Here is a 26155-nt window from a genome sequence, read left to right on the forward strand (position 1 = left end):
TAGTCTTTTTAATTTTTTTATACTTACTTCCTTGAACTCTGTTTAGCTGGTGGGCTTTGGTTCACTGTTTGTCATTGGGTTTTTTATTTTGTTCAGTCTTCTTTATGGTGTGGAATAGAAGAGTCATCTATTTTAGCATGCCCCATAATTTGTCCTGGCCTGACTTTGCTAACTCTAACATCACTTATTTTTCCAGATATGGCCTCAAGGTGGACATCTGGGCAGCTGGTGTAATCACTTACATCCTACTGTGTGGTTTCCCTCCATTTCGTGGGTATGGGCAGCAATTTTTATTCAGCACCAACAGAGTATTTCTCTATTCTCTGAATGATCCATTTGCCTTTCTTGAACAAAGGGGCCTGAAGCAGGAAAAGAACATAATAACTTCACTTGAAATGCCTGTTGTTTTTTTCCATATTGTGCATGCTAATTTATATACCTTCCATAAATCTTCCTCATATAATTTAAAAACTCATTCTTTCTTAATTTACCCAAACAGTTGCATATTGACGTTTTCGATTGCTTTAAGAACACACATTTTACACATTTATGGGGAAAGGAAGGGCTCAGTGCATTAAAAAAATGATGAAACATGCCCTGAGTTGACCTTTTAGTGCTATTTTCTCCTGTTGTTGTTCATCTAAACAGAAGTGGTGATGACCAGGAGGTGCTTTTTGATCAGATCTTGATGGGGCAAGTGGACTTTCCTTCTCCATACTGGGATAATGTTTCTGATTCTGCAAAGGTATGTTGCCAGTGCCTGCCTCTTCCTTACAGCCTAGAGAAATTATTGATTCCAAATCATTATGCACAAAGAGACTAATGATATCATAAATGTGATTTGTATACCTTTTAGTTGTAATTACTCGGTTTTCTAAGATTTCACAGACATCCAACCATCAGTTCTTGGCCATCCTAACAAGCACTTACCAAGTGACTCTACTTTGTTGTCACTGCAGTTACATTGTGAAAACCTCTTTCTGTGCTCCCTCCTCACCAGGCTTGAGCCCAGCTCAGATTTCTGCATGGCACATTGCTACACCCTTCTCAGGTCTTATCATCTCCTCAGTGAAGCCTTCCCAGACCACCCCATCTCCCATTGCAGCTCTTAAGCCTTACCTGGCTTGCCTGATCCTCCTTATCTGTTTTATTTTTCTCTATAAAATGTAAACTCCTATGTCCATCTGGTATACCATGTAACCACCTATCTCACCTACATAGGTAAATAGACATATATAGATAGGAGGATATGTTCTATTCGTGTCGTTTATTTCCACACTCTCCCTAATACAATGCAAATTCTGTGAAGGCAAGGATTTTTGTCCATTTTATTCATTGTGGTATCATCAGTGCCTAAATCATAACTGGTACCTAATTAGTGATCAATATGTATTCAACAAATTAATAATGTATGGGTAAGTGAATCAAGCAATTAACCAATCAAAGGGAAGAAAGCTCAACCTCAACATAGGTTGAAATGATCAACAAAGAATTTATGGGGAGGCTATGTTTGTTTAGAGGCAGGGAATCAAACATATGATGTTTATCCCACTGAACTAATAGTGGTGATGGTTGCACAATAATGTGAATGTATTGAGTGCCACTGAAATGTTCACTCAAAAATGGATGAATGCTAAATTTTATGTATGTTTTAACATACTTTTAAAATAATACAGATCAGCATCTAAAAGACTATAAAATTCTTACATTGGCATATTAGTAGACTTGGAAAGGAAGCAAAACCTTGTAATTGATCTCTTTTAAATTTATGTAGATTGAATATCCCTAATTTGAAAATCCAAAATGCTCCAAAATCTGAACTTTTTAAGCACCAACATGATCTCCTAAGTGGAAAATTCCACACCTGACCTCATGTGATGGACTGTAGTCATAACATAGATGCACTAAGGTATTGTGTAAAATTATCTTGAAGCTATAAATATGTATAAGGTGCATATGAAACAATGAATTTTGTATTTAAATTTGGGTTTCATTCCCAAAATATCTCTTTATGTAATGCAAATATCCTAAAATTAAATAAAAAAAGAAAACAATTTTAAATCTGAAGCATTCTAGTCCCAAGATTTTTGAATAAGGGATACTCAACCTGTATCATGTTACAAGCATTGACTTACATTTTTGAAAATTTGATGTTGAAAATAATCATCTTTTGGTTGTTCAATGGGTATGACTTTCCTTTTGCTATATCCTGAGTATAAGTACAAATTAAAACTGAACCCCTTGGATCTAACCCCTTTGCATAGGAAATGATGCATATTGGGCACAAGTCTCTCATTTACTTCAACTGTCCAAGAATCCACATCTGGACTTAGGGAAATGTAGGGAAATAAGAGAAATGTCAGAAGAAAGGCCAGAGGTAAAAGGAACTGGGGTGGTGTTGGGGTAGTGTTGGAGCACTGTCACCTGTAAGCAGGCTTTTCGGAATCTGCCCAACTCTTAATGTTCTAACTCTATACCTGCAATCTTACAGTTACTGACAAATGGGACCATCTCCTTTATCCCCACAGCACCTGGCAGAGAGCACCATACACAGTCACGGCTTTAAAAAGTCTTGATCCAAGTTAGAAAGTGAATGGAAAGCTTGGTAGAAAGCTAAGGTAGATTCCACATCAATGGAAATCAGTCATTCCCATTCCACGTGGTACTCAGAGCCTGTGTACATAAGAAACAAGATAATGCCTATCTAACCATTTTGTTATTTGGAACTTCCAAAAGTGGGCAAATGTTTGACAAATTGAAGAGAGCTGTGCCATCCTGGTCCAAATCACTTTGAACTCATAGGGAAGGTCCAAATCACTTTGAGCTCATAGGAAAATTTCATTGAAGAATCTTCTAGTCACTTAGCTCTTAATAGTTCCACTTTCTTTGTATTGATAAGTCTGGAAATTTTTGAAGCAACTTTAACACATTTCCTTAGAATCATTTGGCTACTAAAGGATAATTCTCTTGGGCTGGGGATGTAACTCAGTGGTAGAGCACATGTTTAATATACATGAGCCCCTGGGTACAGTCTGTAGCACCAACCCCCTAAAAGTTCTATTTTACCAACTAGCTATTGGAAATTCTACATCTTTTTTCATTCCTTTCTTTCAAGCCTAAATATCCTGTCTGCAGATTAGGTAAAATCCATTTTTTTTCCTTTCATCTGTCAAAGTGAAAATTTAGTGTTTTTAAAATATGACTTTATAAAACGTTTAATTAAGAAATCTAGTTTTTAATTGTAAGATCATAGTCAAAGAAAGGTCTACTGATGCTTTAACATGAATAATGCTTTTTTTCTATTAAAAATATTTCTATGAAATTTATTTTCATAACTTATTTTCATTTTTTTATCAATTGCAAGCTATATATTTGTAATTCTAAAAGTTGATCTTTCCTTTAACTTTTGAAGATGTTATTCAGGTAGTTGCAGGTAAGTGGAGTTGATATAATTCAGATTAAGGGCTTTTACAAATGCTTTTCCAAAAGGAAGAGAAAGCCCATATTTGCAAACACCCAGCTTTTCACCTTCAAAGACAAATAAATGGAGTCTAATGTTCCCCTTCACAGGAGCTCATTACCATGATGCTGTTGGTCAATGTGGATCAGCGATTTTCAGCTGTGCAAGTCCTTGAGCATCCCTGGGTTAATGTAAGTGACTTACTTTCCTCCCTCTATGCACACCTAGCCTGCCTTTGAAAAACTGCTTGCAGATTTCCTAATGATATTGCCTCCTGTAGTGCTTGAGTTTATTCCTTCCCCTAAATGAGCCAGACCATTTACAGAATCCTACATTCGTTCCCTGAGGGTATCTGATGTGTCCATTTCATTTGATTCCAATAAGACGCCTTCTAACTGGAGAGGGACAGGTGATTCACATCCCCTACCCCACAACCTACTTTCTATGGTCCAGATTGCAGCTGAATAATCATCAGTAAGACAGAGCAGGTTTTCTGAATCAGTCCTACTACTGTGTCCTTCCTTCCAACGTACAAATGACTCCAGGGGGGTTTACACATGTACCCAGGAGCACTCCAGGCAGTATTTCTTAAACTTGAGTGTGCTCACAAACCTCATGAGAGATCCTAAAATACAATTACTAATGCAGCAGGTTTGAAGCTCTGCATTTCTCAGAGCTCCAACCTGCTGCTTCTATGTCTGTCCTTTGAGTACAAGAGTCTAGTGACATTTCTTTAGCTAGGAAAGAATTTTCCAGAACAGTCTCATTCTTTTTTCTTTTTTTGACCACGTGTCTCTCTACAACTGATAGATACAATTTGTTTGGACAAATAATAATAGTAGTTTACACAGACTGCTCAACTTCAGGAGTCTGACAGTCCTGTTTTATGCACCTCATATACATTAACTGTGTTCTTCCCCACAACTTTATAATTTACTAATCTAGCTGCTGTTGTAATCCCCATTGACAGATGGGGACACTCCCTAACTGTCTGCAGATTAGGTAAAATCCATTTTTCCTTTCATTTGTCAAAGTGAAAATTTAGTGTTTTTAAAATGTGACTTTATAAAATGTTTAATTAAGAAATCTGGCTTTAAATTTTAAGATCATAGTCAAAGAAAGGACTACTGATGCTTTAACATGAATAATGCTTTTTTTTCTATTAGAACTATTTTTATGAAATTTATTTAAATATTAACTTATTTTCATTTTTTTATCAATTGCAAGCTATATATTTGTAATTCCAAAAGTTGATCTTTCCTTTAACTTTTGAAGATGTTATTCCCATTGAAACTGACTGGTTCTTCCTACCAGAAGAGAAGACAGATGACAGATTTGGTTATAGATATGTATACAGACCAAAAGAAATGGGCATTCATAAAATTGTTAGCTCATTGATATCAATGTTGCCAGGCTACTGCATGAATGATCTGGCAACAAAATGTTCTCTTCCTCTGAATTGTCATCTTGGCAGGCAGTCAAGTGTTTTTTTTCCAAAGTAACTAATTATGGAGGACAAGCCATGATTGCAAGCACAGTCAAAAGGTGAGGTGCCAACATGTGAGGTATCAGGAGCTTGGGATCGTATTCATGTTCTCTGACTTGGTGGCCATGGATCTAGGTTTTATGTGTGCATGTGATTCTTCACAATCCGCTGCAAGGTTATATTTATATGACAGGAGGATATAAATGAATATGAATGCATCGAGATTTGCAGCTTAGGCTTACTTTAAGTCTTTTCATAGAGCAGAGTGTTCTAATTGGTGTAAAGATGTACAAAAATATTAATCCCCTCAGTATCTGGGATAGTGGGCTATCACATCCAAGACATCACTTGGAGCCTCAGCAACCTTTGCATTATCTTTTCCTGTGAAGTGAGAAGGATGCATGTTATTTGAGTATAGTAAAAAGCCAAGGAGATAGGCAGAGCCAATATTATTGTACCCATTTTACAAATAAGGACACTGACATTGTGGGAGCGATTTTCTCCAACTATCCAAGCTTGCAATAGAGCCAGAATTTGTTGTCAGGTATTCTCACTGTCCTACCTCTCTCCTCCTTTTGTTAAACATGAAGCACTGTGAATTTTGAATAAGGGCACATTGTGGACATCAGCAATATTGTGGTCATTGTGAATACAAGTTAGCAACCTTTCCATACTAACTTACTCTGTCATGGTGCCTTTCCCTTAGGTGTTCAGGTAAGAAATGCCACAAGCTAGCTCCAGGCTCTCTTGAGGACAGCAGTTGATTCTGACAGTCAACATGGACTAACGAAATGCCAAGGTCCACAACTTGTCCAATTGCACATTAGACCTAGAAAGACTGAGACAGATGACCACACAAAATAAACTGGAAAACTTGAACATGAAATGTGGCTTTCAAAAACTCATTATGAGGGCTGGGGTTGTGGTAGAGTGATTGCCCAGCATATGTGAGGCACTGGGTTTGATCCTCAGCACCCATATACTTAAAAAAATAAATAAATAAACAAAGTTATAAAAGAAAAAAAAAGGTCAGGTCTTTAAAAAAAAAATCATGATGAGCTACAGAAGGAAGAAATTAATGGGTGACAAAGAGCCATTTTAGATTCCTAAATACATTTTATTTTTACTGCCTGCCAGACCCGCTCTCAGGAGCAATGTCTGATGCAGCCCAGTTAAGGGCAGTGAGCAGGGCTGGCCTAGCAGCCTCTGTGGGGAGGTTGCCATGGAAGTTTCCTGGAACAATGCCAGAGCTCAGTCCTGCAGGAGGCTGGAAAGGAGATGTCCAGTAGGGTCAGCTCCAGCCGACATGGACATTGGCTGAAAGGTGACTTTGTGAATGTGAGCAAATCTATACATGAGGAGTCTAGAATTCAGTTAGAAACAAGAGAAATGCTTACCTTGACTTCAGGACAAATAGTGCTCTATCAATATTATCCCAACCCAACTAGGGTAGAAAAAGAAAATTAAGAAGACTTCTGGCTCTTACCTTTGAAAACCTAGGTGCTCATTTTCTTAGCATTAACTTTCTGCCTCCTCTACCTGCTTTGCACACATGGTCCCATCTTGCTGGCAGTTATCTTCAATGGCTCCCTCTGGAACTTGGATTTCTACTATTTTTTTTTTTTCAGATTTTCCTTACAGATTCCCTAAAAGCACTTTCTAAAATCAAGAGTAATGTTTAAGTAATAATCATTAAGTAAAGATCCTGTTTGAATGCCACAAGGAGATTTAAAAAACAAAGATAACCCTTTACATAATTCAACCAGACTACATTCTAAGGGGGGAAAATATCTGTATTGGTTTTAGCAAAAAACCTTTTGAATGCCTCGTGTAGAAACTGCTTCTTTGCCTTTGAAAAGAAGGCAGTTTCTATGTATACTTTTACATAGCAATTAAATCAGAAAACTGCTTATTTTCTTTGTCTCAAAACAATATGTAAGCTTTCACAGACAGCATTTAGCATTTGTTGAGGTCTCTGAGTGCAACACAGGAATGACCAGGCCATCAAAATAAATAAATTAGGGATTTAAAAGGATATCCATTTAACAAGACGTTTTGCATTTGGCAATCAAATTATATCTGATCACCACAAAGTATACTCCCTAAGGGGGAGAGAGGTAATAATAATTATGTGAACCCTAAGGAGGTCGGCAGAGAGCTCTTCCTGCGCTCTCATTAGTTCTAATTTTCTCTATTGCTTATACGATGACCTTTCCACCTGGAACACTTGGAATTGAAAAGGCACTTCTCTTATGAAACAGAAAATAGAGCATAAGGGAAATAGAATTTTAAAAATTAAGTCAGCAAAAGTCACTTGTTTTAGCCTTATTCCAGGAGCTTCCTCTGAGCTTGCATTTATTTTTAACACACTCTGGGTGCAAACCCCACCCTGCTTCTTGGTATCCTTGGCCTCAAAGGGTCATGAGCATGGCCTCTCAGTGGATGGTTCTGGTGAGCCCACTGAAAGAATGATATCACCAACATGCAGCCAAGTGCATAAGAAAGGAATGGAGACTTCCAGAAGGAGCTTGAATACCTGTGTGACCTGGGGCAAGTTGTTTCTTTCCTTCAAACCTGTTTTCCTGCCTGTGGAATAGGGAAAACCGGATCAACTTCTCTGCTTCTAAAGAGGATAGAGAGAGGATCATATACTTAAAGGGCCCGAGAGGACACTCTGAAGCCCCAGCACCAACATAGATACTTAGTGAATGCATGAAGAATTTGAGTCTGAGCAGAGCAGCAACTCTGTTACCTATTGTCACATGCTGAAGAAATGCAAATTGTCATCAGTATTGGCCTAAGAGTAGCTTGATTAAGGAGGAGAGCCCCTCACTCAAAAAAAATTATCCTGCTTGAATGCCATAAGCTCCATGTAGGTTATGTGGACATTATCAGCTTTTCTTTCTCCTGACAACTTATCTAATATAGTTATGAAATCCCAACAGACATTGTCTCAGCTGAGTTTACTAACCTTATTACACATCTAGTGGAGAACCATAGGATTTAGGCACATATAAAAGTGAAATAGGCAATGATATATCTAGATCATTCCATGAATTAGGGTGAAGGTTGAGTCACTTGCCCCCTGTTGAAGCTTTTTGGAAAGAAAATGTAGGTTGGGCTGGGCACAGTGGTGCACACCTGTAATCCCAGTGGCTCTGGAGGCTGAGGCAGTAGGATCTCAAGTTCAAAGCCAGCCTTAGCAAAAGCGAGGCAATAAGCAATTCAGTGAGACCTGTCTCTAAATTAAATACAAAATAGGGCTGGGGACATGCTCAGTGGTTGAGTGTCCCTAAGTTCAATCTCCAGTACCAAAAAAGAAAAAAATGTAGGTTGGTGATAAATCCACAAACCGAATAGACATTGCCAAAACAAAATTTCTTCTTTGTAATAAGGATCAAATTATCATTGTTATCATATTTCAAATGTTTTGCTTTGATTGCATTTTTGTTTTCAGAATACCAACTCGCCTTTGCCTGTTTTATTCTCCTAATCCTCTGGATTGCTATAATTCTAGGAGTCTCTTTAATCTCAAATTATTTTTCTTATTTTGCTGATGAGAAAACTGAGGCACAAAGGAGTTTAGCATAAAGCTCAGTGGAGTCTCTAGCACAAAGTCTTATGGCTGGGTTTTGCCTCCAAGGATTCTGATTTGATTTTCCTGTACTGGCATCTGGGCATCAGCAATTTCAAAGCTTGGAAGGTGATTATAATGTGAGAGTAAGTTTGAAAAACTGTTCTAATGTGAAGGACTGGTTAGAATATATCAAGTCAAGTCATGCAGCCATTTCAACACTTCTTATTACCTCCTAGTCTTTACATTTTATTTTAGCTCCTTTATCCTACCTACCTGCTCTTTTGAAAAGATACTGCTAGGCCAAGATATTCCAAAAGGAAAAAGACAAAGGAAAAAAAAAAAAGGAGCCTGGACAATCTCCTAGGATATTTCATGCTGACTAATAAAAATCAGCCCTACCCACATAAAAATTTGGATGCATTGATCTTTTTATGCTGATAGAATTTGTTAGGAATTAAGTTAATCCCAATGACACTGTAATACTGCATCAAACTTCTTACTTAGGCATCTTACCCTGTCCTTGCTCTAAGGTAGATCTTAATTACTTTGCATTTTCTCCCCAAGTGCAGTGTGAACTGAAGGAGTGCACAGGTTCATGCTGAAGAGGGCCAAGGTGCTGTGGTTCTGTGCAGCCGGGTATGGTTAACAAGAACCAAGATGCAGCACAATCTGGGTGAAATAGAACTGCCCTTGAAGAGCATTTTAATGAACTTGGAATTGTTTTCAACTGAATCAGAATATTCTGGTAGTAAAATACTCCAGACTGACATGCTTCCCATAAATCTACAGATATTATTAATAATAGAGTCTGGCAATGAATAGACTGGAAACCAGATCCATGATTCAAAACCCAAATCCACAAGGGGAGGAAGATTTTCTAATGCATGACCCCTGAGATGGTTTCCCCAAGGAAAAAGGGAAATTCACTCTACTGAGTGACCTCACATCCGAGCCCACCACCCTCCCCCCAGCTCTTCCCCAGCCAGCCCTAGAGAATGGAGACCTGGAGGTTGGGTCTCCTGCAGACAGCTGTGAGAGTTCATTTTCCATTTTGCAAACTAATTTTGTTCTTGTCAGTTGCAATGCTCTGCCAAGTGGTAGATGGGAATTTCTAAATCAAAAACCACTAACCTCAAACCACAACCAGCCCGTGTCAAACTTCAGAAACTACTCCCAAACCAGAACGTATGGTAATAATACTCTAACTATTTGTAAAATATTGCCAGGTTTGTCACGTTTAGAAAATTCATAGCACATTTTTGGCACATAATCTCTTCTAAATAATGGCGATAAAGATGTATATATAAAAATGTATGTTTTTAATGGCCCTATTTATTTTATGGATGCAAGACAGTAAGTTAGCTAAATCTCTGCCATCAATCCATATGGCTCAGGTACAGATTAGATCCTTGCAAAGCCAGTTGTTTATGTCTCTTAATCCAATTATGCTGAAAACCTTTGAAATTTATTGAGAAATGGTGCAGACTTTTGAGTTGCCAGGGTATGCGTGTGCACATGTGCGTGTTTTACCTCCTTTAGATGAGATGCCTTATTTCATTGGGGAAAAAAAACACTGAAATGTTTTCAGATTTATGAAGTCAGAAGCATCTCTGACAACTTGTGAGAGTTGTTTCGTTACTTTTGTTGCTTCAACATAAACTAACAACCCCAGGGAAGTGCGAACCTTCACTAGAATTTAAAACTGGAAGCCTGAACCTCCAGGCCCCAGCATCTAAAAGAGTTGCTATGAACCTTGACAGGAGATTAGGACCAAGACAGGGCTGGGGAATGATAACCAAGTCCATTGTGAGGCGATAGGAAAGCTCACAATGAGCTCAAGAACTGACGGGGGACCAGGGGTGGGGGTAGAACGGGGTAAAAGCAAATTTCTGGGAAAGATACCAATGGTCAGGAAGCGAGACAGGCGTGGAATTTTTCAACAAGAGATGAGTCTCCCTCAGAAAGGGCAAATAGAGGCTGCTCCTATGGAAACCCAAATGCTTTTCTCCTTATTTGCACCCAGGTTGTTAAACAGTCTCCACTAATCACAGGTCCACTCTGTTGGCAAAGTGCAACCTCATTCCATCCAGCACTGCCTGATGCACACAGGATCCTAGAGCCAACATATTAGGTCACATTGCCACACCCAGTCTTCAGGTGACATAGAAGTTTCTAACTACATGCCACAAGAAACCTCCCCTGGCATGCTCAGCAGCCCTTTTACTGATCTTCAGATGCTTCCCAGGCTCCATTAAATTCAAAACAAATATTCTCTGTTTTTTTTTTTAAGCCCCTAATTCAGTTTTCATTCCCTCTCACCATTGTGTGATTTTCATCATGGAAAAGATGATTCATTGAGTATTTTCACTTAATACTTAGGGGGCTCTTTTGGACACTAAGCTAGTGAAAACAAAGTGGTATGGGATAATGAACATTTTCAGATTTGATTGATACCTGACTCAAGCACTTTATAGCTGTATGACCTTGCGCAAATGATTTCACCTTTCTGAGCCTCAGTTTGCTCATCTTCAAAATGGGACTAAGAACACACATAGTAGATGATAGATGAAGGATGAAGGAGATCATTTATGTACATCCTTAGCTCAGGGCCACTAACATTTAACCTTTGCATAACCTTTCTCTGCCTGCTTCCTGATCATGATTTTCAAAATAATTGCAAGTTCATATAAATTAATTTTCTCAAGGTAGCTTGGAACTCTATTAACAAATGGTTAAAAGTAAATGTACCATGTTGGATGTGAGGCCCATGGGGTACCACTGTAGGAGGGTGGCCCCTTTAAACATATGTCCCTGTTTCTCTTCCCTCCCCAAATATCATCCCACCATAATTGGTCTTCACTTTATTTCTAACTCTTTACACAACACAGAATTCTTTAAAATTCTCTCTACATTGTTGGAAAATCTTCTTCCTCCAGATTTGATTTCAGATGCATTCTAATAAGTACATTATTACTTCTCTTAGTCATTAATCAATAAGTCCAAGAATATCATAAATTGAATGTCCACTGTGTGCAGGACACTGAACCCCAAACATGCCAGAGTCATGATGCTAATATTTTTAAGACTTCCAGCATTATTTCATGCCTTGTCAAATGTTCAAATATCCCCCAAATTCAATTCTAAGAGGATTGTCTGACTTAAATTCTTGAGACCTGTTTTTCATCCACTATTTTTTAAATATACACCATTGAATTTGTCCTTATGTTTAAAACTCCAGATCACATAATTCTTTGTGATTATCATCCAACGTCTCTTTTATTTGTAGAGTCAGCAACTGGATGGTGTAGCATAAAACATACTCTACACTGACATTCCTTTTATTTAAAAAAATCACATTTTTCCTAATTGAGACCACTACTTCAATCTCTGGATCTTTTTTGTCCTTACTTATGTCCAACCTTTTCCGATTCTTTTAGCTTTCTCTGCCACTATTCTTCCCCATAAACTCTTACCTATAGATAAACTGGTTGACTTACTGCTTGGCAAGCAATAAGTGGCTTCTACTTGTACCCGCTATGTACCAAAATATCCCCTTCCCTCCTCTCTGCCTGTCAGCCTTCTCCCCTTCATTAAGGACCAGGTCAAATCCCATATCTCTCATGAAATCTGTTCTGAGTGTTCACATTGGGAAATGTGTCCTCTCTCCTCTGAATTCCTTTGGGGTTTCTAGCTGAGCCATGAGGCGAAGCTGCCTTGTGACAGATCTTTTTTTTTTTTTAATCTTGATCTGTTTTATTACTTGACATGGTGTGTGCATACTTTCTCTCCTAGTTAGCCTGAAGGGTTCTAGTGGGCAGAGATCATTTCTTCCTCCCACATCCTGCCAATCCTAACATAGCTCTTTACGTACAAGGTGCTACATATGTCCCTGTTTCTGTTCCCTCCTCAAATATCAACCCACCATAATTGGTCTTCACTTTATTTCTAACTCTTTACACAACACAGGATTCTTTAAAATTCTCTCTGCATTGCTGGAAAACCTTCTTCCTCCAGATTTGATTTCAAATGCATCCTAATAAACATGCTGTTATTTATCTTAGTCATTAATCAGTAAGTCCAAGAATATCATAAACTGAATGCCCACTGTGTGCAGGACACTGAACCAAGTGCTTCTAAGATAAAAAAAAAAATTAGAAGAAATGGCACAAAAGGGAAAAGATGATAGATGATTGATAGATAGATAGATAGATATAAATCGCTTAACACCAAAAAAAATATACATAGGGCAAATTGATATAATGATAAAGCATTAAGGGCTTACAGAAGAGCCATTAGAATATATTATACTTAATTGGAGAAAAAATTCATTCAGACCCAAGTTTTCAAGGAAAAAGAGGGCACATGGGACCCAGGGAAGCAGGACCCATAATTCTCTTTGCTCACCAGCAGTTTCCCACCACCTATCACAATGCCTAGTCCACTATAAACTTGCACTCAGTGTCCACTGAATACGTGAATGCCCAACTACTGAAAGAAGGAGTAAACCCCATCTGAAGAGACCAGCTCATGCAAAAAGAGCAAGCGTGTCTTGCTTGCAGAAGATCAGATGTATTTTCCTGGATAGAGCCAAGAAATGAAGTGCAAAATAATGGAGAGGAAAGAGAGAAGAAAAATGAGGTAGTCTTGCCAAGATTCTGGTTTCAACAGATAATAATAATAAACACTGTATCATCCATTCATTCATTTGCTCCATAATTATTTATTAAGCATCTACTCTAAGCCACAGCTCTAGGATAAGACCTGGGGATTCCATAGTCTCTGCCTTCAGGGACCATGCAGCCTTTTCATCATGAACTAGTAAGTGGTGGTGTACACTTGACCCTGGCTATTGTTATTCTAACAGTATTTAGTGCAGGAAAGCAATTTTTCCAGCCTCAGTCATATATGGCTCCAGCAGAAAGCAGAAGCCTTAGTTGAAATGAGCTCTGATATGGAATATGTCATAATAACAGATGATCTGAAGGCAGCAAGAAGGATTTAAAACTTAAAGAACAATTTTTAGCTTGGAAGACTGTCCGGAATTTTTAGAATGGATATTGAGTAGCTGTGGAACAAGACTAAGTTTATTTACAGTCATACACAATTCCAGGTCTGCCAGTTCCCTTGGTTTGGGGTCTAAATGATGGGTTAGGAGAGAGAAAAAACAGATAGGCAGATGATTATGATTTTTTAATGGATTAACATTTTCTTTAACATAGTTCCTTGAGCCAAATTTGAAAGTCTATTTTTCAAATTTAGATCAGAAGATTTAGATTAAATTTAGATGTTTTTCTAAGTTTAGAAACATACCTCTGAGGATCAGATGACACAGAGAAAATTAATTGTAGGGCAGATATAGAAATGAATGAGACCTCAGAGCAGTACTTCCAACAAGGTTTCATGGGAAGACCTTGGTTGTTTTGTTTCTGACACCAGAAATCTAAGATCACAGCCTGGGACTAGAAGACTTTGGCCACGTTTCCCCATGTATCTTTTTTTTGCCCTTTCTTTACTTTTTTTTCTTATTTCTTTTTTTCCCTCCAGGATGATGGCCTCCCAGAAAATGAACATCAGCTGTCAGTAGCTGGAAAGATAAAGAAGCATTTCAACACAGGCCCCAAGCCGAACAGCACAGCAGCCGGAGTTTCTGTCATAGCAGTAAGCATCTGAAATATCCACCTCTAACTTTTTAAAAGCAACCTGCCTAAGAGACAGGCATTACTCAGGAGATTCCACCCAGAAACAGCAGAACAGGTCATTTCTTTAGACAGCTCTACCCACTTAATGCACACGAGGAGGTATGGGGTTTATATATGTGTGTGTGTGTGCAAAATCATTTCCCTGGGCATCTCATCATTATCCAGCACCTCCAGGGTGCCTTGCAGTATATATTAATTTCACAATTTATTTTTTTAAAGCAAAAATTCTCCCCCACACTGGACTCTGTGCCAATGCAAACTTTTTGGGTCTCAAAAAAGAGAGTTCACTGTGTCCTTTCTCCAGAACCTAGAAGGGAGGGGAAGCTGAGAGAGACAACATAGCCGGCAGAGATTGGGACACCACAGATCTTTATACTAAAGAAAAATACATCAGAAGTTTGCACCATAAGACTGAATTGCTGTGAATACCCAATGAAGTCATGATGTCTTACTCCTTGGAAATTTCTGTTCTTAAAATTTGAAGTCTTTTACCATTTACCATTTTATTGATGCTGCTGCATATGGCCGCCCCCGCCCCCATTTTTCTTTCTGTTCTATACCTGCAGATATAGACTACATGCAATTTGATAGCTGCTCTAGGCAAAGATTAAATTGGGCCAAGAAATAATGAAACCTCATACTTCCTGGTGTCATATTCTAAAGTAAATATATTCAAGTCCCAGATTGCTTGAGTTAATAATTTCCTTTTTTCCAGAGTATGTAAATTTTAATAGCATATTCAATGTGGAAATCACTTGAGCTTTTTTGCTTTTCTGAACAAAGAACTTAAGACACGATGTCAAATTTTTAGAAATTATTTATGCTTTTCAACATTCCTCACGCTCATGAGCAATACCGAATGTTTAACTCCTTCTAAGGGTGTTTCTATTTTCTTTCTTTCTTCTTTTTTTCTTTTTTCTTTTCCTTTCTGGTTTTGCTAAAGCTCTAAATAAAGCTAAAGATAAATAAGGAACCTATATGCTATAATCAATCCCAGATCTGGGTTACTAAATGTTTCATATGGGCTTCCAGAATTTGCAAATGGTACAAATGCTTGCACACTTGCTGTGGTACACTGTGCATTCCATGTTTCTCAGTTGAACCTTTTCAAAAGTGAGTTACATGTGTGTGGGTAACTGGCATATGAGCAAACAGATGGTGCTAAATAGAATCCACACTCTTTCAGATGCTCCTCAGTGCTGCTGAGGTTTTAAAATTTCAAGGGGTTCTTCTTGCCCTCTCTTTAGTTCTTTCTAAGAAAACTCAAATTGTCCTCCACTGTCTTCCATTTATGGTCAGCGTTCTTTGTTACCAGCCAGTGCTCAGTCAATTTTGGCCAGTGACAGTCTCACGATGATGCTCAACTAAATCGAACCACCTCAGCTCTGTTTTCATTGTTCATTCAAGATATGAGTCCATTCCAAAGTGTTTGATTCCAGATGTCCACGATTTTCTTTTGGAATGGGCTGCCAGCACGCTTGTCCATGAAAGGAACTGCTCCTCTGCTCCTACTCAGAGCTTACCACTTCTAGAGAGAGTGCCTTCGCCACCTCTGTCATTTTGTTTTTGTTCTCCTTTTTCCTGGTCTTTTATTTCAATTAGTCTTCGGTTGAGTTTGCCTTGGTTGCTTGATAATGGTCTGTTCGCAGTGTTCTGGGAGTCCTACAACGACTAGGGGCAGAAACTTCAGGGCAGTTTTTCAATTGACAGAGGACAAATACTTGAGGGGAAAATCTTATTTTAATCAAACCTGAATAAATTCTGAAACCTAATATCTATAAGTTTATTAAAACTTCATCTAAATGTCTCTCAAAACATCCCAGTTAGCATTTGAAAATCAAAAGTCCACTGATTTTTGTTTCCTAAGTATGATTGCATCACTTTTGAATGCAGTTTTGAATGCAAATTTCTCAGTTTGTCACTAACATGTTTTCCATAGAAACTGCACAAATCGGTCATATATTTATAAACCGCGAGGTGGCCTGTGTAATGCTAAGTTACACATTTGTCTCATGCTTATTTCACGTTCAGCACCTACCAACTTTTTAAAAGACAATTATCAACTTGACTCAGATTCAAATTAATTGGCTGTTTTTTGGAGAAATGTATCTTATAAAGGGCCTTTGTCAGCTCTTTGACGCGATTCACATGTTAACTGCTATCATTAATATTTCAAGAGAATATCAATGTAAATTTCAGAGGCTGTTTCCCGAGAAGCTGATCTGCCATGTTACGTGAATTTATGCACCTTCTCCAAGGTGCTTTTCTCTCATAAACATCCCTGCCCTCCACAAAGACCCCAGGGAGGTCATGAGTCCCAGGGTGGGGCTGGGAAATAGAAACCCAGCCAGCCGGGCTGCCTTTGTTATTAACTTTCAGAATAATGTTGGATAAGCCCATAAAAATGTTTCCATTCTTAAATGGCAAAGACCAATTGTTATGGGTCTGTCACAAGAAAAAGGAACCCTGGCATTAAATAATATCTCATTTCAAACTTAAGTATGGCTGCTGAACAACAATATTCTGTTGTGAGGCAGAATATAAGTGGAAGGTAGAAGAAATATGCTTTATAAATGGTGTATCCTAGGAAGCCCATTTGACAGCTTAATAATTCAATACAATTATTGGTTTGTCCACATCATAAGAAGCTCAATAATTAATATAACACAGTCGTGACTTCTATCTGATAGAAAAAGCTGATTTCAATGTAGATTTCATTCAGACAGAATTTTTTCCCTAGCATATATGATCTCCCTGGAGACTATAAAATTATGTATTTTATTTTAGATTGCCTCTATCATGGGACCAACTTTTTGGAAATAATGTACACCCTTGGAAAAAAATTCAAACTATTTAGATTATAGTGTCAGTTTGTTTTTGTTTTTGTTTTTGGCAATCAACAATTAAATTAGTCTTTACGAAGATCTACTTCTTGTTCCTTGGTTAGAAACCTCACTACCTACTTATAAGGAAATTCATGACAATTTTTCTCTCTTAAAATAAAAAAAAGAAAAAAAATTCATGACAGACAGACTCGATTCACGGATGTAATTTATGACGCGAGCGTAGTTAAACATGTGCTTATGGTCTGAACTGTAGTGTTTTTGTTCATGTTGTCATTTTTATTTTCCTTCTCTGCTTCCCACCTACTACATTATTAAGACCAAAGAAAGCACAAATGATAACTTTATATGAAGCTCGCATGAGGGCTTCAAGTTGGCTCGGGGAGTAATTACCAGCTGAAGGTTCCCAGGGATCACAGGTCCCTTCCAAAAGAGGAAAGGTGTTCTGACATCGGGTCAAGCAATGTGATTAGGTGGAGACCCGTGGCTATCCTTAGAATTGCAGCATTTTGCCTCTTAGAAAGACTCCATTGTCCCTTTGCTACCTTTCCCAGTAGTTGGGAGATTTAAACACACACACACACACACACACACACACACACACCCCAGAGAAAGGGAAACAAAAGGTTATTAAAATGCAATTTATAGACATAAAGTGGAATTAGAGATGACATTTTAACGGTGGACTTTTGAGAGCTGAGGGAGGAGAGGGAGGCATTATTAGATTTGCTCAGCTTGATGAAGAACCGATGACTAAGATGTCAGTTCCAATTTATTTTTCTCCATTTAATGCTGTTTATTATTTTAACCGATAATTTTCCTAATGCTTTAAAGTTCTTATTTTGCATTTTGCTCATGCAAATAGAGCATTTCAGTCTAATTGAACAAATCCATTCTAATCAGCATGCATATGATTGTGATACTGAAAAAAGCTTAGTTTTGAAAAGACCTTGTGCCCTGTTATATGGCATTTTGCCTGTAGATGGCAATGGAGAACCAGTTACTCTGTAGCCATCTTTGTGGCCTAAAACAGAGGCATACACCATCTTCCTAAAAGCAAGTGTCCTTCGATTTTTTGTTGTTTTGTTTTTGTTTTCCCTGAAGAAAAAGAGATATGCATTTTGAAAAAAAGATGAAAAACCTCACGATGCTTTCCATGAACAGTAGGATCACCCAGTGTCTAATCAGAGCATTGAGTCCTCCGTGCAGTTTTTAGTTCAAATGCCTCGTGCACTGGCATGGTTTGCAAATGCCTTTGTGAATTTAGAAGTAGAAACTGTCATGAGCATCACACCAGCGCAGCACTTGAAAGAATTCATGGGCCTCTCCCTAAAGAAATGTGTGCATCCTATCACGGGCAAAATGGGAAAGTGGGCGTACAGCATGATTATTGTTCTCCAGGTTTCGAGATTAAACCTTTTATTCCCAGGTAGTCAAAGGCTAACATCTTATTCCAGGTGAACAATTTTGAGAATTTACCCTGTTCTTCTAATTATTGTACCTTTTGTTAATCATAAGCACTTAACTGTACATATGCCTTTTTAATATACAGTGAAAATTATTTTTCATTTCAATTTATTTGCCTTATTTTCATAGAGAAAAATTACTGACTGTTTTATACTTTATCTCTTTAGTTCAGAAATGTAATTAGGATTCACCTTTAAGAGTAGCTCTGCTTTTGAAGACCAACTCTTAAAGAAATCCAAATTGCTGTGATTTGTGGGGTTTTCAAACCTGATTCTTTCTCTCTTTAATTTCATAGATATGAAGCCCTCAAATTTAAACCTAATGGGGTTTTACTGTTGGGGGGCAGGATGAAGTTCCACTCTGCTTTCTCTTAGGTGGCTAAAGCTGATTTCAGTACTTTACTTAATTATAAAGGCTTTTCTATTTTATGGAAATATGAAAAAGTGTTTAAAACTTTTGAAATCGAGAAGCCAATTAAATGCACATTCGGAAACTTGTTTGACAAACTAGATTTATTCTAACAAAATGGCCTCCAAGATATTCATGAGGGATCAGTGTCTTTTCTTGCCTTTTTGTTTTCAATGTGCAGATTTAAGATATTAGCTAGTTATCCTGCAGAAGAGACATCGTCACTTTATATACTTATGTAGTTAATGAAGAACAGCTTGGTCTGGAGTCTTAATTCTTTAGCACAATGTTGATCCACTGAGTTGCCCCATTTCTCTCTGCTCAGCTGGACCACGGGTTTACCATCAAGAGATCAGGGTCTTTGGACTACTACCAACAACCAGGAATGTATTGGATAAGGTATGAGATGGTGCAGCTCAACAGTCAGTGTTTCCATGGCAACGTGCTGGCAGTCTCCATTAACCAGTTCCTTCAGTGGATAAACATGCTTTTGATTTGTTATCCAGTCCATATGCTGCTTTATCAGTTTCATTTTAATCTTGATTGAGATGCCACACCCCCTCATTCCTTTTTTTCACCCATTATTCACACTGACATTTGCCAGCTTTCTTTCCATTGCACATGCTCAGTATCAATTTCCCTTATGGCTAAAAGGACAGTATATTTAGTGCTGATGCCAAAGCATTTGCCTGATGTTGTTAATTTAAACAATGATTTTTCAGTGCTATTCTGTCCCTTAACAAATAGAAGAAAAACTGCACATTAGTGTATGTTCTATAGAAGTATACTGTCATTTTAAAGTCATCAAGCCCAACCTTGACCTTCTTAGATGGATGAAACAATGCATTTCCACGTTAGTAGTAGAAGCGCCTCCAAGTACAGTGGGCTATAGAATGCATTGTGTGTGTTGGTAAGCTTGTGTTTTCCAATTCTCCACCTTTTTGTTTTGTTTTTGTTTTATTGTTACCTCTCTTCCCCCCTGGAAATCCCTCTGTGTATTAGCTATTGCATGAATTCACTTTTCAATATTTTGTAACTGTCAGATTATTTAGCTGGCCTATCTGCTCAAGCAAAAGAGTCTATGGGAAATATTGATTTTCTTATTAACTGGGTTAAAGAATTTTATCCCATCATTTTCTATTCCAGTCAATGGCCCTAGCATTTCCTGCAAGGGGCATTGAATGTGTCTATTTAAGTTATCCACAAGCAGGATGGTTTTTGATGGATTGAGAAATGAACTCTGAGAAGTTCTAAGGAACTTCTCTTCTCCATCTTAATGTCTCTGAAATCATCTCCAGGTAATATTCTAAATCTTAGTGTTTGCCAAGAAAAATTCTGCTGGTTTTGGCATTTGTTTCCCCAAACAATGGAGCCTATTGGAAGAAATATAGTGTCATCTGGCAGTTTCATAAATTAGTGTGTCAAATTTTACCAAAAAATATAAATATGTGATATATATGTATAATTTTAAAATTTAATTTTATATAATTAAGCACTCAACGAAAAGGACTTAGGAAAGCAGAAATGAGCACCTTCAGACAAATTATTGAAATATACTACCATCATGATAACTCCCAAATCTGCTTAAAGCAAGAAAACACCCAGGCTTCATTAAGACATCTTTAAGTCATTTGTATCTATTTGTATCTTTTGGATTGATATGCACCTACAAATTGCACATCCACCTTTTTATTTACCTAAGTAAACTGGCTCTATAGATGGAGAAAGAACCTTATTTATTCTTTATTTTTTTGAAGGGGAGGGTGGATTAATCATGATTTGGCAAAAAAAAAAAAAAATGCCCATCTCAATGGAGATTCACAAACTGAACACAGCATAGAACATTCCTAGCACCTCAGGATCACCCTTCCCAGACCCTTCCAGGAGGGTCACTTTGCCCCAGAGATAAACATTGACCCTTGAGTCTATCTGCATTAATTACCTTTGCCTGGTTTGTACTTTATATAAATTGAATCACACTATACTCCACCCTTTTTTTTAATCATGTCTCCTAGCCTCAGGCATTTTAACCAGAAATATATGTGTAAAGTTGATATACAAATAAAAATAGGCATCCAGTATATCTAATGACAATTGTGCATACTTGAGCAACAAAAATTATACACCTAAACTCATCTAATTTCAAAAAACAGATAAATCTCTAGAAATCAAATTACTAAATTTGTAGGATTAAGGATGGGAGCAAAATACCAAGTAAACATAATAATTAATACTCATAGCCACATATAAAAAGGCCATTTAACTAAAATCCTAGTGATGGTTCCCTTCAGCCGACAAAATGACATTTCCCTGAATAATGGGCAGGAGCAGATGGGAGATAATCTCTTTATTCTTCCACACATAAACTGCTCTGTTTTCCAGCTGGGGGCAGTAACAACAATGTTTATAGTTAATGCTGTACTGAACAGCGCACCCAGTATGTAAAACTAAATTGGAGAAATGATGCTAAAATCTCATCGGCATCTATGCTTAATTAGGAAGTTTTATAATGCCATTTAGCCGCAGAACGAACACACTCCTCACTGTTGGCAAATGCTTGCCTTTTATCTCCACAGAAGTGGGAGCATTTGTCTAACCATGGTGTCAGCCAACTTTCTAACATAAACAATCCTTATAGGCAAACAGCCCTGCTCCCCAATTGTGTTTACAAGTGGCTTGTGGGTGTTCTCACTGCCTGAGCAGAACTCTTGGGAATCGCACTTGCTTTTCACAAAGCAGCCCACATGAGGGAATAGGCTGGGAAAACCATCTCCTTGGGGTGCCCAGAATTGGCATGATCCCCTTAATTGACTTTTTAATAATGTGGAAGAATGGTGGGGGTCCATTTTCCTCTTTCTCTCCTTCATCCTCCCACCTCCTAACTGCTTGCAAACTTCAACTAGGGAGAAACATCCTGTGGTTGACTCATTTATCCAGGAGATTTTAGTCCTGTCACCAGAATCCAGGGGGTACACTGACCTATGAACACGTTCACTGGGCTATTCCACACTACCAGGGCCCATGAAACCATCATTTTCCCCTCTGCTGCAAACCATTGAAAAGCATTTAATTCTGTTACATTTTCTTCTTCCTAAACAATGTGTCCTTATCCAAAGGCACACGGTCACATGCATTTCTACCTTTCTCAGCTGAAGCTGTCACTGTGGCAGGTGGTGTGGCCAACAACATGCAGGAAAGAATTCTGCATCTTCAGCACACAGAGCAGGGCACCAGCCAGAATGGGATAACCCAATGAAATAAAGCAAATATCAAAACAAGACATAAGCTAAAAATGCTAAATAAGATGAAATGGGGAGGTGAACTAGGACAAAAGGGTACTTGGGTTCCCAGGCATGATGTGACTACAATGTGCATATTGGATGCATATTGGATTCAGCACTATCCTGAAACAGTGAGTAATGAGGCAGAGCGGTGGCAGCCGTGTGCCATCTTTGCAAGGCTATTAAATGCTGTCATGCTCGGTTGTTAAAAGAAATGGGGTCAGTTAAATGCATCTCACTCAGTGCAGGTTTAAAAGAACTGTTCCCATGGAAGCTAGGAAGGAAGTGCAACATGGTATGAGAAGGGCTCTGGGGTGAACCTTGGCCAGCAGCCCCCAATGCACACAGAACTTTGCAATGTTGTGTTGCAGGCTGCTTGGTGGCAAGTCACCTGGGCCTCAAGAAGGTGTTCTCCACTGAGTGCACTGCAATGTAGATGCCTCTGTTCCAGCAAGGAATTGATCACCCAACCATGACCTTCTGAGGCTCCCTGTGTATCAGAAAGGTGGTGGCATCAGAGGCGGGTGATGTTAAGCTTAACACATAAAAAAAAGCATAGATTAAGTTTTATAAACTCAAACTGCAAAAGAGAGGTCTCAGGAAAATAATGAGGATTGGTCTTGCAGTTGTACCTTGATACCCAGGAATGAGTTAAGTCAGGAAGTTTAAAAGGTGAGCCAGTCCTATGCCTATTGCAATATTGTGAACAGTCATTGAAATAAACAAGGGAATAGTGAGTCATCTGTGTTGTTTTACCAAGTCAAACAAGTGGATTGCTCCTTGAGGTGTAATTTTGACTCATTTTGTTTTGTTTTCAGAGGTCCCTTTGGAGGGGATTCCAACAACATATATGAATCTTTATTTTTAACTTAATGTATTTGAAACTGGAAATAAGAAAATTCGATGGCATTCCTTTATTCATTGGGTATAAATTGAATTGAGAGTGTATACACTTTCCTGAGATTCTTGATGATTCCTTATTGGTTGACTGTCATGTGGTATTATAACTTTGACATTGGTTTCCCTCTTTTTGATTTAGCAGTGAACATCTACATTCTTTCCTACATACTCATTCCTGCCATATTTTGCAAAATTTCCTTATCAAACTCATTGATGTGATTCAGATTTTCTCAGGTGTGAATATGTGGGAAAGAATTTAAAGATTGTGGCTTTGGTGTTAGGAAGCCTTGGGTTTGGATCTAGTCTGCCCTGCTTCCTGCAGAGTGACCTTGGGCAAGTTATATTCTTTCTTTCTCTGATTTTCAATTTCCCCCAGTTAGAAACAGGAGAAGAGTATTATCTGGCTTCCAAATCCATGGTGGGCTGTATGTACACAAAAGTCTTCACAGACCCAGCCCAAAAAATAACTCAGAAAAGATAGCTTTGTGTTTTCCTCACTTCCAAGAAAAACAAAAAAAAAAATTATCCACTCTAGAGTAGAGGCCGTCTCCTGAGAAACTTGATCTCTCTCAAGATCAAAGAATGTGTGACTAAGATAGAATCATGATTTTTTTTTTAATGCTCTGACTGGAATAAATTACTGAGCAACTTTTATTTTTCATGAGAATTTTTAACATTAAGTTTCATTTAAAGTATCCAGAACCAAAAATTCCCAATGAGATGTAAGTTTGAGAAACTCTCCTCTAGGATACAATTGACAAAATCTAGGCCACTGCCTATTTTTATGAATAAAGCTTTATTGGAACACAACCACATACATTCATATACAAATTGCCTGTGGCTGCTTTTACTCTACAGTAGCCAAGTTGAATAGTTGTATCAGAGAATTTTATGGTCTGAAAGCCTAAATTATTAACTATCTGACCCTTCCTAGAAAGATCTTCCCAACTCTGTAATGATCTCTGTAAAGATCTGTAAAGATCCCCCCCCCCCCCCCCCCGTAATGATGCTTATTCCATTAGATCACTCATTGGACTTGCTAAAACTATCTCCACCACCCAGAAGAATGCCAGGCACAGAATAGGCTTTCACTAAATATTTGTTAAATGAATAACTGAAATGTTGAACTGTCCAGAGATGGGATTATTCTTCCACTGATTTTCAGGATAGATATGTTTTGAAAGGTTTGGGATACTTTAAAATTTGGGCAATCAAGTCACATGAGATGCTCTAGGATAACATTCCATTTTTACCAACCCAGAAGTAAGCCTTTTGAAAAGCTAAATTTGTTTTTGCAATAAAAGGAGTTATTCTGTCACCTGCTAAACAAGTTCTAAATTTTTATAGATTTTCTTAAGACAAACAATCCCTGTGGTTTCTACCTCACTAGAATGAAGAAGAGCAATCACCATGAGAGCTCTGCTTAGCTTCTGGCTTCTGTAGGAAAGAATGGGCTGCCAGGCAGAAGCCATATATGAATTTTGTCCACTGAAGCCCTGAGTTTAACCCCTAAGTGACTGTAACACTCTGATGGGAAGCCATCAGAATCCCAAGTGTAGACCTGGGCTAATGGGGATTCTCTTAAAAACTGGCTCAGCAGAAGAAGCCTATGTTTGAGACTGCTGATACAGAAGCACAGGGTCAGCTTTCCCAGGAAAATGAGGAATAGTATTTAAGAGAGTCATACCTACAAAGTAGCATGGAAGGCAACTCAACTACATCCCACACAGGCTGCCTCTTGTCATTTTAATGGTCTTCTTTACTCTAGGAAAAATCCATGCCAGGTCTCCAGATACTCTGCAGATCCTGCCAAGGCCCCAAAAGGATCTGAAAGCAAAACAAAACAGAACTGCAATAAGCATGACAGTAAGCCCAATAAAATGAGGAAGGTGAATATTTCAATCGATTTGTCAGTTTAATTTTACTAGCAAGCAAAACATTTCCAAAATGGCAAGCAAATTGTAACTGAGTCCCTACAGAGTGAGGGTAAGCAAAGGAGAGGGTTCCTGAGATTAATGCCCCAGCAGCTGCATCCCCGGTTCAGTCTCCTAGGTAGTATGAATAATGGATGGGCTAAAAGGCAAAATGCACAATAATGTTCTTTTATTAATGAAATGAAGACTATTTGTGATGGCTAGCAATAAATTAAGAAAAGCAAAAAGGGAAAAGCAGTCAACGTTTGCCTCTGAAAAATGCAGTTACTTAAATACAATAATTACTGCTGTGACAGAAAACATTGCCTCACAACTAAAATGAGGTACATCCCTTGTGAATCCTGCCTGTATTGCAGAACAGAAATATCTTTGATCCATAGACTCTAAGGCCTATTGTTTGCTAAGAGAAAAACGTAACCCATTATGGTAGATTGATGGTGATATTAAGCATATGCATAGAATTTCATAGGTGAACGTCTCCCTAGAGATCATGAGTGATAGCCCCGCCCCCTCAGTCTATGGGTGTGGAAACTGGGGCTCTGTGTGGTTAGAAAACAAGTCCAAGGTCACATAATTAGCTGAGCTAGGACAAAAAGCTAATTCTCCTGACTACTACCTACTGCTGCTTCCAAGGGGATTAAACTAAAGCTACCCGACAAGACAAGCATTATGGAGATGTGGGGTGATTCCGACTAGCAAACACAAAACTAATGCTGCAATTCATATTCTTGATTCCTTCCTGACCTTCCTCCTGTATTGCTAAAATTTCCCTTTAGCATTACATAGGATATACCAGATGGATAGTTCATGTGAATTTATGCTAATTTCCAAATTTAATATCAGGAAACAAGGATTTAAAATATCCAAGCACTGTGTGGAAGATAGCATCATTTCATTGTAACAGAACAGGCCACTGGCCAAATTCATTAGGTAGATCTATTGTTGGAATAAATCTCCTGGTTAGGCAGGCACTGCCTTTTATTTATGTATGCCTGGCGTTATAGCAGGTACTGAAACATGGTGGATATTAATTTCTCTAAGACTTCCATGCATGTGACCACCTGAGTACAGGCTGAGGTTACCAGCATTATTTTACTAGA

General features: G+C 38.2%; 1 protein-coding gene across 1 annotated transcript in view; it reads left to right on the forward strand.

Annotated features, from left to right (window-relative positions):
- Dclk1 (doublecortin like kinase 1) overlaps positions 1-26155 on the forward strand; it is a 320710-nt gene that overhangs the window by 288715 nt on the left and 5840 nt on the right. The window contains exons 13-16 of the mRNA XM_034636480.2: positions 197-274; positions 649-745; positions 3571-3651; positions 14068-14181. Coding sequence (XP_034492371.1) covers positions 197-274; positions 649-745; positions 3571-3651; positions 14068-14181 — 370 coding nt within the window. The remainder of the gene's footprint in view (positions 1-196; positions 275-648; positions 746-3570; positions 3652-14067; positions 14182-26155) is intronic.

The sequence above is a fragment of the Marmota flaviventris genome, chromosome 4, assembly GCF_047511675.1.
Source record: "Marmota flaviventris isolate mMarFla1 chromosome 4, mMarFla1.hap1, whole genome shotgun sequence".
Classification (NCBI taxonomy): Eukaryota; Metazoa; Chordata; class Mammalia; order Rodentia; family Sciuridae; genus Marmota; species Marmota flaviventris.